Below are 14631 nucleotides of genomic sequence, written 5' to 3'. Positions count from 1 at the left end.
ATCACTACGGAAGTAGGATTGCCCAACCTTCCTTCCGAGGAGTGGCTGGTGGGTTTGAACTGCCAGCCTTCTGGTTAGCAGTCAAGTGCCTTAGTAGAAGGTAAATACATTTTGAGTGCTTGCCAAATAAGTCATTTAATTTGTGATTCAAAAATAATGTTGGCCTCATTCAAATTTTTCTGGCTACATTCAGAACATGAATTAGAAAAGATCATTTTAAATATTATCTTTGATATACTGCACTGCCCACCCAGTTACTTTCCTTTGAAACCTCAAGCATTTTCACAAATATTTTAAGTAAATGAAGCCAGTCACTGCTAGACCCAAGACCTTACACTATCCTTAGATTCTTTCATGAATTCTTGATCTACTTACTAATTTGTATTTGCTTTTGGTGTTGCTTTAGTGTGATTTTAAAACATAGAAAATTGTCCTAATATTACTTGAATAAGTACACTTTTCTTTCATGAGTTTGTTTTACATTCTGATCTTTTTCTATTTTTCCTAAGTTCTCTGATTCCTTGAGTTCACTTTATTAACAAAATGCAATAGGATGACTAAAGTGAAATGTTTCTTCCTAGAAGAATGTAGCATTTTTCTTTACCCTTTAACCTTAATGTCGAAATTTTTGTCTTTATGTTTTTCATACTGCTTTTTTAGAACTTTATTTTCTCTGATCAAAGAACTTTTAGATTTCTCAGTTCTAAGCAACAGAAATTGATAGGCACATCCATCAAAGATGAAAGAAAGCTCTACATTTATTGCTTCATGGATGCCAATGACTTTCAAATAGATTTAAATATTTATTGTACTGAAAGTGAAATCTGGCTGCTAATCTCTTTGAAGCAATGTAAGGACTAAAATTAGACATTATTTTTATGTCTTATTGGTAATGTAAGCCATGTGGCTATTCGGAACAAACACCACCATATGTATTATAAAATGATAGATATTTCAAAAAGTGAAATCTATTTTAAAGTTGGATATGTTTATATTTATATTCAAAACATCATTTTAAATGATTTTGAAAGATTTGTATTTATTGACTAAGAAAATTTCACATTAACCTTTTCTTTCTTAATCTTTTTTAATACATATATAAAAACAGGTAATAATTGTATATGGAAATTGTATATTTTGTTGACAGCTGCTTATGTGGAACAAGACAAATGATATGCTATTATATTAAAAAATTAATGGATTAAACACCTTTATCTGTTTCGTATCTATTTCTTAGTGCAGAACTATTTAAGAAAATATATTTATGATAAAAAAATGATGCATAAGAGCAGTTTGTTTAAATGGAGTCACTTTGTAAATTTGATTAGTAATCTATAAAAGTTAATATAATTAAATGATTTCCATATTGTATTATACACATCTGTCAGATTCTTAGAATAGTTACATAGTTATACTCTATCTAAGTCTATCTGACTCTGTAGAGAAAGGAAAGAAATTTTGAAGTCTTCAGAAAATGTAATTTTTAGACACTTTTTTTTCACAGTATTTTATTTTGTATCTCAACAAATGTTCTCATGTATAGTGAAGCCTGAAGAATATATTTAGACCTGAATCAGAGTATGTTAAAAAAAATGGGTCATAAAAAGAACCTTAGTAGTGCAATAAGCTTATAGTTATTATTTTGACCATAACTTTCCAATAAGGCTTCATAGACACTTTTTCCAACCTGCTTTAATAGCACTTGTGGAGGAATTATAAATCAGCATCAAGCCAGCTGCTAGATATGTAATGTTGACTCCCCTCAAATGGGGAAAGAAACCAAATAGTTACTTTCTGCCTGTCATGAATAGTCTATGGCACTCTACCCTAACTGTAAATTCCTAAAGATGCAATTTTTAGGGCTTCTCAAACTTCAAAGTATATGTCACCTGGGAGAGTTGTTAAAAATGCAGCTGCCTGGACATCACTACCAGAAAGTCTGTTTCAGTAAGTCTGGAGTGGAAGTTGACAATCTATATTTTCAGCAATCACTCCAGATGATCTTAATATTGAGGAACTATTCATCACTTAGAGAAGCATTACTCTATGGGTAGTTCAATGCAGGTGACTAAATGAAAAAGCAAAGAATGTATCCAAATTAAAGAAGACTTTTTATATCTCCATTAATGTATGGGGAAGTGTATAAAATTTGAATGCCTGCTACTCTCTGTTAAATATTTTGCATGCCATTGTATTTTATCCATACATTGGAAAAATGCATTCAATCTACATTGGGAAAGTATAAAAAGAAGATTGCTTATTTTTTTCCTAGGGTCTCATAGTAAGTTGAGTAATTTGAACCCCAACTTGCTCTAATTCATGACATAATGATGAAGCAAACCAATCACAGTCATGATCAAAGGACAATGAGCAGAAGAAAATCTAGACATATGCACAAGGCCAAATCGGGGAATTTGATTATTGGGGATTCTGTTACCTTCCATCTAAAAAATGTGACCATTTATCAATTGAATAAAATAAGGCATGTAATAATGTACTTATCACATTGCTAAATAATTTTTATGTATTGATATCTATCATTATAATTCTCATACCCTGCCTTCCTTTATCCCAAATGCCCACAAATTCCAAAGCACTTGTAAGGTGTGTGCTATTGTCCTCAATCTGTAGAAGGTAATATATGTCAATACATATATGAATTTCCATAGTAATTAATCACATTTCAATATCCAAATGCCCCCTGAAAAAAGTTAGAAATATACAAATTCAGTAAGTTAATACTGGAAATATATTTTATGAAATTTCTATTTTAATATTTGATTTTTGATATTTGTGAAAAGTAAGATTTTCTTTGAAGTTAAAGTAAACATACAGAATTATAAATAGAAAAATGTTTTTACACAAAATGTCCTTTGTTTGCTAATTTCTAATAGGAGAAATTATAATATTTGGTTAATTATTTAATTTTTAATGTTGAAAACTAAAATATGTTTTATCAATTCATATGCTTTCAATGCTTTCAGGATGTCAGATATCATGGTAAGTCTGTTTATACATACATGAATCAAGGTTGCATGGTAACTCGGGAATTACATATATTTGATTCAAATATTACCAGTTGTGTTACATTAACTGCATCTCAAGAATTATAGTTTGCCACTGAAACTATTAATTACCTTATATTTGTTATCATTATTGTCATTATTATAGGGTTCCACTGGATTTCCTGGGTTCCCAGGTGCTAATGGAGAGAAAGGTGCAAGGGTATGATATATATAAGTACATTGTTCTGGACTATCTACATAAATGTCCTTGCATGAGTACCCATCTCTTAGCGTTAGACAGATAATTTACTATAATAACATGTTGCGTACTGAAACTGTTTGAAATCTCTTTGGCAGGGTGTAGCTGGCAAACCAGGCCCTCGGGGTCAGCGTGGTCCAACGGTGGGTGCCTTAATTTAAAATGCTTTGCACTTTGATTTTCGATTTAGTAATTCAATATATATATATATATATATATATATATTTTTTTTTTTTTTTTTTTTTCAAAATAAACATTGATCCTGTGCCTTGCATTTTCTTGGCACTAGACCAGTTTTATCTTCTGTTCTCATATGCAGGGTCCTCGCGGTTCAAGAGGTGCAAGAGGCCCCACTGGTAAACCTGGTCCAAAGGTATTGCTGGCACTTATTCCATTTAGGGCTTTGCTGTAAGTTCCTTTTTCCAGATAAAGGGTTCTGTGAGAATGTACTAAATCTATTTTTCTTTTTTTTGTTTGCTGTTGCTAGGGTACCTCAGGTGGTGATGGCCCTCCTGGCCCTCCAGGTGAAAGAGTACGTATGAAACAGCCACATAATGTAAAACAAAAATTATTATTTTGCAAGTGTTTATATTTATGGGAAAAAGGACATCTGTCTATAAATACATGTACACATTCATCCACAAAGTCCTAGTAAAAGTTAAAATAATCCTTGTTTATTTCTTTGAAGAAAATACTTAATCTGTTATGTGTTAATTTTATTATAGAAATGAGAGAAATAGTGTGCATAATTAGAGTGTATATAATATTCATATTGGTATTTACTTTTGTTCAAGGAACCAGAAGCAGCATTATGCTGGTTAAATGCAAGCTACCAGTGGCCACTAAACCACAATCGATATACATTCAAATCAAGATAAAACATCTATTCCAGTACATAGAAAAACTATTTAGTAAATTGATTTTCAATTGATAGAAAATAAAGCTAAAATACAGATGAGCAAGCATGATTTTTCTTTGGCTTATTTGGCAAAATATATCATTTTCATAGCCAGATTTTTAAAAAGCTACCCTCTTGTAAGAATTTTAATATTAAAATCTTTATTACTGTCAAACAAATTAGACTAATTTCTTAATATTTTTTATTTTTCTGTATTATACAGCTTTATATTAAGATATATTTATACATTTTTTTTCAAAATTTGTATTAGATACTTTATAAAAAGAAAAATTCACTTTGATGCATAACTTAAATCTGAGGATGAGTATGTATGTGTTTATATATATATGTTTACATGTGTTAAAATAAATATGTATATAAATATACATATTTATATTTTTTTGAGTAAGGAAGAATGAGTAAAACTTTAGTGACTATTTTTATTTGTGAAACAAATGTTAGGTAGGAAGATAAGACACAAGAATGAATATTTAATTAGAGTTCTTTTAAGCCTTTGACTCATTTAATTAAGATTATTGTAAAAAAAAAAAAAAAATGGCATCATAGCATCTGACCTTGTCAAACTTCTCAAAATGGAGGAGAGATAATTAAGATCATCAGCCCAAGACTGATGAGCCTTATGAAACTGATGTCAAACATAACTCTACCCTCCAACATTTTTACCAATTCAGACACCAGCTTTCCCTCCCTTCATACTCTATTATTTCTCTGCTGGGTTCAATAATTTGTTTCAGTGTCCACACAGAGCTCACAGACTGTACTGACATTCATGGAGTTTATTTCTAACTCAGGATCAAGATGAATAGGCTACAATTCAGGATTATGATCAAGAAGCATGTAGGCAGTCTCTCTTCTTCAGCACAAGACAACTTTCTTAACTCCTCTGGAGGCCATGCAGGGATCCTTTTGGCTCCCTTGGGACAGATTTCTCTCAGTATCCTGAGGACAGGCCTTCTCTCTCAGCCCTAATCCTCTGCTTAGGCCTGCCTTCTGCACTGTTCAGTTAAGTATTACAAAGCTCTTTAGCTCTGTCAACAAGTGCTCAGAGGCACCTTACTTCACAAACAAGCCTCTTGCCTGAAGGTTTTCATCTCTCTTTCTCAGGGAGCCAGCACTCCCACTGTCCCTGCCTCACTCCACAGACTGGGAAACCCACCACACGATCTCCTGCTGGTCTCCTGGTTCTGCTGCTGTGTCTCACTGTTTTACCTAGGACTCTGGTGTCACAGCTCTCTCTCTTTCTGTCACCTGGGTCTAGAAGGTTCTCAGATCTTTCTGTCTCCTGGGTCTAGAACGTTTTAAGCACATGGACTCAAAATTGAAAGAACATGCTCCACCCCCAGAGCTGCTTCTTAATGGTATTGAGGTGACCTCTCTGCTCCAGGATTGGCAATCTTTTACACCTAATGGGATGAAAAAACTGATCAATCCCCTCATTAGGGTTCCATATGTCTTATTTGCATAGTACCATCATCAAAAATGTGCCATATACCTTATTTCTATTATTAGGAAACTGTTCCTATCCCCTTGGTGAACCACAAGCACCTTATTTGCATAGTCTTACTCTATGACAACAACAACAACTCTAACAACAACATTCTATCATTTGTTGGGCATTACAAGACATGGCAAGAAGGACATATAAAATCTATCACACAGCAATTACATTATCTAATGAATATTTCTCATTCTAAATGAATTATTCCCAAATTCAGCCCACCTTGTGTATTTTGAATTCATAAATAATATATACCTCTGAAATACTTTATTGTTGAAATCATGTTAATGAAAAGATGAAGTTAAAATTATTTAACATGAGTGAATTATCAAATGGAGTAGTAGTTAACAAATTATAGCACAACTAGTTTTGTTTTTAAAGCACAAACCCTTATACATTTAAATATTTTGCTTATTCATTAAAGTTTAATGATTAACAATATATCTTTAAAAGTGAATATATTTTTGATGATAATTGCATTTTATTTTGGAATACAATAGTGTGATCTAATAGCATGACTACTCATAAAGTGTAAAACAAATAAGAAAATAAAACTTCAAGAATGAGAAAAACGTTTTGAAGATCACAGTAAAGTTTTTTTGTTTTGATTTTAGAAAGCTGAAAAGATTTATTTTCATTAAACATTTATACATGTTTTCAATTTCTATTATAGGAAGAATGTATTTCCTATGTTCTGTGTAGGTGAGACATTTTCCCCCTAACATGTCCTCATTTTCTGCCAAGAATCTCTAAGTATTGTAAACTTTTTAATTTATATCTTAGGCACACTGTAGAAGAAAAATAGAAGTAGTATCATAGAAATATTTTCTTCAAAATATGTGAGCTAAAAATCAGGAAGAGAAATTTATAGAATCATTGATAAGAAATGGAAATAACTATTTTGCTCTTCAGTGGATTCCTTCTTTAACAGTAGCAATAACAAAATTTATAGCACACGTTAGGATACTTCAGTTAAATCTGATCTTTCCTACTCATGATTTGCATATTATGGATGTCCATTATTAAAGACTTAGAATTTTTAGTTAGTTACCAGGTTTAGCAAAAACAAAATAAAACAAAACAAACAAGCAACAAACAAGATACCCAGGTAAATTTGAATTTCAGATAAAAATGAATAATTTTTCCATAAGTCTGTCACTTGCAATATTTGAAACATAGTAAAAATTATTCCTTGCATATTGAAATTCAAATTTCACTGAACCTGGTATTATATCTCACTATCCAAATTAAGTTCCCAACAATGTCTTTACAGTGAGTCTTCATGCATTTTCTGCCTCAACTGAAAACTGTTTATTTTAATACAAAGAACATATCAAGGAGTATCTGTGGACTTTTATAAAGAAAAATACACTTCTTTTTTCTCTGAATTTGTGATTTTAACTTCTTTTTCTTAAAATAAATTAAAAATAAAATTTAAAAATATTTCTTCATTGTTTTAATTTACATATTTTTAAAAAAGCAAAAATTTATAAAACAAAGAAATGAAGCTTTGAGAAAATAGTAAAAATTTACTACCATAACCTAAAGAACTTATTTTTATTATTTTTTTAGGTTATCATACTAAATGTTGGAGAATCATAGTTTCATAGTTAAATGAGAATATACAAATTAATAATTTTCTAAAAATTTCCCAGTGTTGTTGCTAATTGCATGTGGTATCTATGTTTTTTTTTTTTACTATGTATTTTATCTAGTTTTGAAATTTCTATCCAGTTTTAAGATAAGATGCTAAGAAGAGCAATAACATGCTTATTTCTGAACTAGACTTGAATGGTAATGATATTTTCTTTGAGAAGGCTAAATTGATAAATTGAAATGAATAAATTCTACTAAAGATTAACTTCAGTAAAATTTATTATTAATTAAAAATCAGATAATACTATTGAAATTGTATTATTTAAGATATTTTATTTTTGTCTTCTATTTTATAGTTTTCCTCTTAAAATAAATTAACTCTTTATTTAAAAGACTATCTTTTACTAATCATTTGTTCTGTCACCAAGACAGATATTGTAATAAGGCTTATTTTATTCATTTTAAAGATATGTAAATATGAGAGCTAAATAATGTAATTAATTAAGAATCAAGCCAAGAATAATAGTATAAGTGTATATTTGGACTGAATATTAATGAGAATAATTGCACAATAAGGACCTTTTTATCTTATCTACAAAATAAATTTATATATGAATAATATTAGATACTGACATCCTCAAAAAATAAATTTATCTTAAAATACAGTGATCCATTAAAAACATTCTCTATGTTCTTTTTGAGGTGTTCTCATAGTTTTATTTCTTTTCCCTTTATTTTTGTGTGACTAAAGCCATAACTTTTATAAAATTAATTTAAAAAATAACTTTTCTTTTTTGGCTTTTGAGCTAATGTTAAAAGTAGAAAAACTGCTGACCTTGATACCTATATGATCTATTCAATTTTATCATTCTCTACATTTATGGTATTTTTGACTGAAGAACATTGCTATGACATCATAAGAATATTGCATAACAAATAGTGTGAAAAATACCTGTTGTGCTTCTGGATTAATACTGGTAATCTTGTCCATTGCCATAGTTCTATTGATGCAGGAGGTATATGCTACATTGTATTTTATCAATAGAAATAAGCTTCAGTGTTTGGAGATGTACCTGGTAAAAGCATAGTCTTAAATTTCCCCACTGTTATTTATTTTCAGGGCCCCCAAGGACCACAGGGTCCAGTTGGATTCCCTGGACCAAAAGGCCCTCCTGTAAGTGTCATAGTTTCTATTTTTCTTTCTTCATTTTTAAGTCTTTTCAAATTTTTGAGAAGATACTTTTCATTTTAAATCATGTCTAAGACATAAATATTGATAAAATCTCTATAGGCACAAAATTGAAAGGAATAATGAATGCCAAATAGTATAGATATTTCCATTTATGAAATTCTTCAATTATTTCTGAATATAATTTAATCATATTTTATTAAATATTCCTCAAAGTACATTAAACTAGAACACCATGAATATCATTCACTGAATCACCCCTCTACTATAATGAATATTATTTATGGCATTAATATTTATTAGCCAAAACAAACCCATCTCCATTGAGTTGATTCTGACTCATAGTGACTGCATAGGAAAGAGTAGAACTGCCCATAGGGTTTCCAAGGCTTTAAATCTCATAGAAACAGACTGCCAACTCTTTCTCCTTTGGAGGGGCTGGTGGGTTCCAACTGCTGACCTTTGGTTAGCAGCCTTGTGCTTTAACCACCGTGCCTCCATACTTTAAAGACTTGATGTCTCAGAATTTCCCCTTTATCTTCTGTTCTCAGGTATATCCCCCTTTATATATTACTTCCTAATTAATCCTTCTATAGAGTCCTTGGGAAGCTCTGGTAGCATAGTGCCTAAGGCACTTGAAGCCTGGTAGTTCAAACCCAACAGCCACTTCTTGGAAGGAAGGTTGGGCAATCTACTTCTGTAGTGATACCGCCTCAGAAACCCAAGGAGGGGTTGCTATGAGTCAGGTCTGACTCGACAACACATAACAAGAAAAACAACCTAGAGTCCTTGGGTGGTGCAGTTAATAAACATGGCTGCTAACAAAATGTTGGATGTTTGAGCCCATCCAGAGGTGCCTTAGAAGAAAAGCCTGGAATCTAATTCCCAAAAATCAGCCATTGAAAACCCTGTAGAGCACAAATTTTACGGTGACACACATAGGGTCTTTATGAGTCAGAATCAACAGAAACTGATAAAACCAATACTAAAACTGAAAAACATCCAATATTCTGATACTTTTTTTTCCTCTTTATTCTGTTTTGCTTCTCTGTATTGCATTGTTTTCTGAACATTTACTTATAAACCTTTTGGAATCATCTCCGTTGTATAAATTTTATTTAGAGTAGTGCTCTTTTATATGCTCATCAAATATCTTCAAAAATTAATTGAAAATCTTTATTTTATACTTAAATATCCATGAGCACAGAGGACATGCTCAAAGTTTTCATTTGTTTACAACCTATTGCATTTCTTAGATTGGAATCATCCTATCTAGGGCAATATTTCTTAAAGTGTTGTCCCTGGACCTACAATGTCAGCAGCACTTAGAATAGTGTTATTAATTCAGTCTTCTTTACCCTCCGAGCACTCCCCACCTAATAAGAACCTAATCGATGTTTCCAGAAACGTTCCAGGTGGTTCTAATGCATGCTAAAGTTCTGAAACACTAACCTAGTCTTGACTAGACAACATGACCCAAACTTAAAGTGCATACAAATCACCTTAGTATCTTCTTACAAATGTAGATTTTGATTCAGTAGATCCTGACATTCAACATTACTGTCAAGTACCCAGGTGATGAAAATGCATCTGGTACATGAGCCATACTTTGAATAGCAAAGTTCTAGATTATTTTGGCAGAAAAGAAAACCAGTGTAATTTGAATATTTCTATTCTCCAGGACACTAATTGTAATTAAGGTTTGCAGTTAATGCTTATAGGAATCTAATATTTTTTTCATCACAGGAATAAAAAAAATAATTTCCAGTAAATCCTTATTTTTTTAATTCACATCTTATTTATTTTTATCTAGAAACACATCAATTATACATTTTTAAATCAAATCTTTTAAACTTAATTTTTAAAACCTTTTTATTGTGATTTGCATGAAAGTTTAAAGAGCAAATTGCTTTTCCATTCAACACATCAGACACATTTTGTTTTGTGATATTGATTGTAATTCTCTATATGTAACAGGACTCTTCCTACTCCCACCCTGTGTTTAGAGTTTTGACTCCTCCTTCTTTCCTAATGCTTTCAGCCTCTAAGGTTTTATCCCTGGGCAAATACTGTCCATTTGAACTTGTAAGGCTGATTGCTCTAAGATATGTTTACTTCCCTGGTGTTATTGTTCACTTTATACCATCTATCATTTGGCTGAGAGTTGAGACACTGAGTTGAATTCAGTTGTAGGCTTGAAGGATATCTGAGGGTTATAGTCTCAGGGGTTGCACCAGTCCCTGTCAGACCAATAAGCCTGGTCTTTTTTATGATTTTGAGTTTTGTTCCACCTTTTTCTTGCACTCTATCCAGGACCTCCTGTCATGATCCCCTTCAGAGAAGTCAGCAGTGGTATCCAGGCACAGTCCAATTTTTCTGTTTTCAGGGTCATGGAGGCTGGGGTTCATTTGGTCCATTAGTCATATGGTCCATTAGAGCTCCTTGGATATATTTGTAGCACATATAAAAACATACGTAGAAATACCCTCTGTCAAACCTATATATATTCATGAGTATAGTCCATTCACCATTCCACAACTGTTCAGCCATTTGTAGATTATTATTTCTGTTATTGCGAGATCGTGTATGTAATAGTATTCAATCATTTCCTTGTGTCTTTGATTTCCTCTAAATGGGGAGAGAAAAATAGTTGCACCTTAAATGACCACTTACAAGCTTTTAAGACCCCAACAGTTACTCAATCAAAGTAGGATATAGGGCATTGTCTTTCTGGACTATGTTATGCCAATTGATTTTAGTGTCACTGAGACAATGGTCCTGAGCCCATAGGCCTAACAACTCATTTATCTGGATGTGTGGTTATGGCTAAGTAGTTTTCATAACTTTGTCCTCTGTATGCTCTGCTATATTTGTGGATATATTTGCCAAACCAACTCGCAGCCATCAAGTTGATTCCGATTCATAGTGACCCTGTAGGACAGAGTAGAAAGGTCCCGTAGGGTTTCCAAGGCTGTAAATCTTTGTGGAAGCAGACTGCCTCATCTTTCTCTCACTGACCAGCCGGTGGTTTTGAACAGTCCACCTTTTGATCAGCAGCCGAGTGTTTTAACCACTGCATCACAAGTGCTCCTTGCATATATTTGTAGCACATATAAAAACATATGTAGAAATACCCTCTGTCAAACCTATATATATTCATGAGTATAGTGCATTCACCCTCCCACACCTGCTCAGCTTGGCTATCTATTTGTTGTATCCATTTCTAGATTGTTGTTATTACTGTTATTGCAAGATTGTGTATGTGATAGTATTTATCTTCGTTGCCTTTAACTCTGTGCTCTTCCCAGTATCTTCCTTTGCTATGATCATTTTGTGCTGACTTCCCACTTATTGTATATTGCCTTTCCCTTCACTCACATTAGTGACGTGTCTATCTTCTAGTTTGTGATTTACCTTCCATTCCCCTCCCACTTAAAGAATGGTCCTTTCTGTGTGTAGATGTCCTCCTGACTTTTTTGCAGTAGTAGATTCACACAATATTTGTCCTTTTGTGGTTGATCATTTTCACTCAGCATAATGTCCTCTAGGTTCATCCATGTTATGAGGTGTGTTTCACCGAATGTTTTAAACTGATTTTGAGCTGAAATTTTTGACAAAACCCTAGCAACATACACCTTGAATGAATATGTTATTTTAGACCTTTATTATATGCCACTATTTCAAAATAGCCTAATTTTCTACTTTATATAATTATAATTAATCAAATTATACTTAATAAAATCTTTCATGAGGGAACAGTTCAAAAAAAAGTCTCAAAATATCCAACTGCTTTAAATGTTATTTCTGGTTAAACGAAGTTAAAGAAAAAAAACCTTATAGAATAATTTATAAGTAAATAAATATGTTCACTAATTTTTATTGCTTTCCAGTAGTCCTCTGTTTCACTGATAAGTTTCAAATGTGGCTTTAGCTCACACCTTTGAAAAATGAATTATTTATGGTGAATAACATGAGTTTCATTGTGTAGCTGAAATACTGACTTTATGAAATGCTGAGGCAATTGCCTTTGACATGGTGCATAAAAAATTATTTTAACACTAAAAAGTTTTGCATTATTACTGTAAAATATCAAGAAAAGATCATTATCCATGTTATAGTGTTAAAAGGATCTATAAAAATAGTATAAATATGGTATTGATACTACTTGTGTATAATGTTGCTCACTCATTATCTCAGTTATGTTTCAAATGTCACATTCAGACTATCTGTACAAAGTTTTGCAGAGAAGTGAAAACACAGTTCTAATAATTATTATTCACCTAAGAATTTTTCCTTAAGCATTTTCATGAGAATTTTGAAATTCTGTGTAACATGTGCACCTATCATTGTGTACCAGCATAAAACCCAGTGATATGTACAAACTTACATTACTGTACCATTTATATTTGTAAATATTTTTAAGAACTTTTTTTCCACCATGGAGTATGATTTTATTGTCAAAGAAAGCAACCTGACCTATTTTTCCTCAGACTTTTCAGTTTATTCTTTCATGTGTCTTTCAGCACATTTTAAAGCATTGCTTATGCATGCATTATATCTCTAAGAAGCATAAGAAGTATAATAAATACTTACACTTGAGAAGTGTGCAGTCTAGTTTGAGTGACACGACACTGTTAAGGAGCATTCCTTTCACTGCTAAACCAAATAATATTTTACTCTATTTCTCTGGCAAGTGAAATATTACAGCATAAACCAAAAATACCTGTCATTTCTCTGTCATACAGTTTTATGAAGTTTAGGAAATAAATGCTTTCAACTCTGAAAGAGAAGAAATGGGTATGGAAAGATAGAACTAAGCTGTTCCTTCAAATGGGTTCACCTTCATTGAAATCAGGAAAAAAAGAGAAAATGTGTGTGTGTGTGCGTGTGTCTGTGTAATGGGATTTCTGAATGGGTGAAGGACTGACATGCTGAGCTGCCACCTGAGAGGTTGTCAGTTCAAGTCTACCCAGAGCACCTTGGAAGAAAGCCTAGGTGATCTGCTTCCCTATGAGTCAGCATCATCTCCAGTTACAGTGACACTGCTTCACATATAAAATGCACATATTGATAGAGTGCTTGAAATGTTCACATTCTGATTCTGTTAATCTCATGTCAGTGTTCGCATATTTTTAAAGCATATAGTCATCCCATTGAAGATAAATTTTTAGTTTGAAGTGATTAAGATTTATATCATGAGTATTATGGGATACATTCATTTTTATAGAAGTGGAAAAAAATGGAAAACTCTGTGCCAATGGCAAATGAAAAAGCATCTGTAGCATTTATTCATAAATGTCTTTGCACAGATTGCCTTGCCTGTGTATTCACATCTTCATTTAGAAGATTTTGTCCCTGCCACCCTTTATCAATTAGAACAAAGAGACAGTCTATTTTGATCAATAAAATTATTATCTTAAAGCAAAAGCCATAAAATTCTTTGATAGTTAGTCTTCTTTATATTTTATTGGTTAGTAAAATTATTTGGGGTTAATTGTTTAATTTTAAAAATACATACTTAAGTCAAGAAAAATGATGATGACACAAATCTTTATGTAGTTCTTTAACACTCTCCCTCAGACTGTCTAAGAAAGCCATTAAAATCATGTGGCATTAATCCCCGGATGACATCATTTAGATCCAAATTAGGATTTTAAAGAATTATAACATGTTACAACAGAAGTGTAATCTATACTTTTCACATCAGCAAATATAATTAAATATTTGACTTTTATCTTTAGAGATATTTTAGAAAACATGGAAATGACTTTTGCTGATGGAAAACACTTCATTTTAGTATGATGGAAAGAAGCCAGATTCATTTTTATGATCTTTAACTGTCATCCTGTATGTTTTTAGGTAAAACTTTTCTTACTACCCCCAAATGACAGCACATTGATTTCTATCAGTATCAAATAGTGTTAAAGCACAGAAGTTAGTTTTTATTTGCGCTTTTAAAATGGTGTAACTAAATGAAGTCTAACCCCCCAAATGACAAAAAAAAACACCCTACTGCCATAGGGTTGATTCTGATTCATAGTGATCTTACAGAACATAATTGTTGTTATGTGCCATCGAGTCAAACCCGACTCATAGCGACCCCTCCTTGGGTTTCCGAGGCAGTATCACTACGAAAGTAGGATTGCCCAACCTTCCGAGGAGTGG

At 32.2% G+C, this 14631-nt stretch overlaps 1 protein-coding gene across 1 annotated transcript in view; it reads left to right on the top strand.

Moving 5' to 3' along the window:
• Nucleotides 1-14631, top strand: part of COL11A1 (collagen type XI alpha 1 chain) — a 316494-nt gene that overhangs the window by 186082 nt on the left and 115781 nt on the right. Inside the window, exons 32-36 of the mRNA XM_007951592.2 lie at nt 3172-3225; nt 3363-3407; nt 3584-3637; nt 3752-3796; nt 8398-8451. Coding sequence (XP_007949783.1) covers nt 3172-3225; nt 3363-3407; nt 3584-3637; nt 3752-3796; nt 8398-8451 — 252 coding nt within the window. The remainder of the gene's footprint in view (nt 1-3171; nt 3226-3362; nt 3408-3583; nt 3638-3751; nt 3797-8397; nt 8452-14631) is intronic.

The sequence above is a fragment of the Orycteropus afer genome, unplaced genomic scaffold (genome assembly GCF_000298275.1).
Source record: "Orycteropus afer afer isolate SDZICR_OR568_19922 unplaced genomic scaffold, OryAfe1.0 scaffold00301, whole genome shotgun sequence".
NCBI lineage: Eukaryota > Metazoa > Chordata > Mammalia > Tubulidentata > Orycteropodidae > Orycteropus > Orycteropus afer.
Note: the sequence above shows the minus strand (reverse complement) of the source record. Positions and strands in the feature narration are given on the sequence as shown.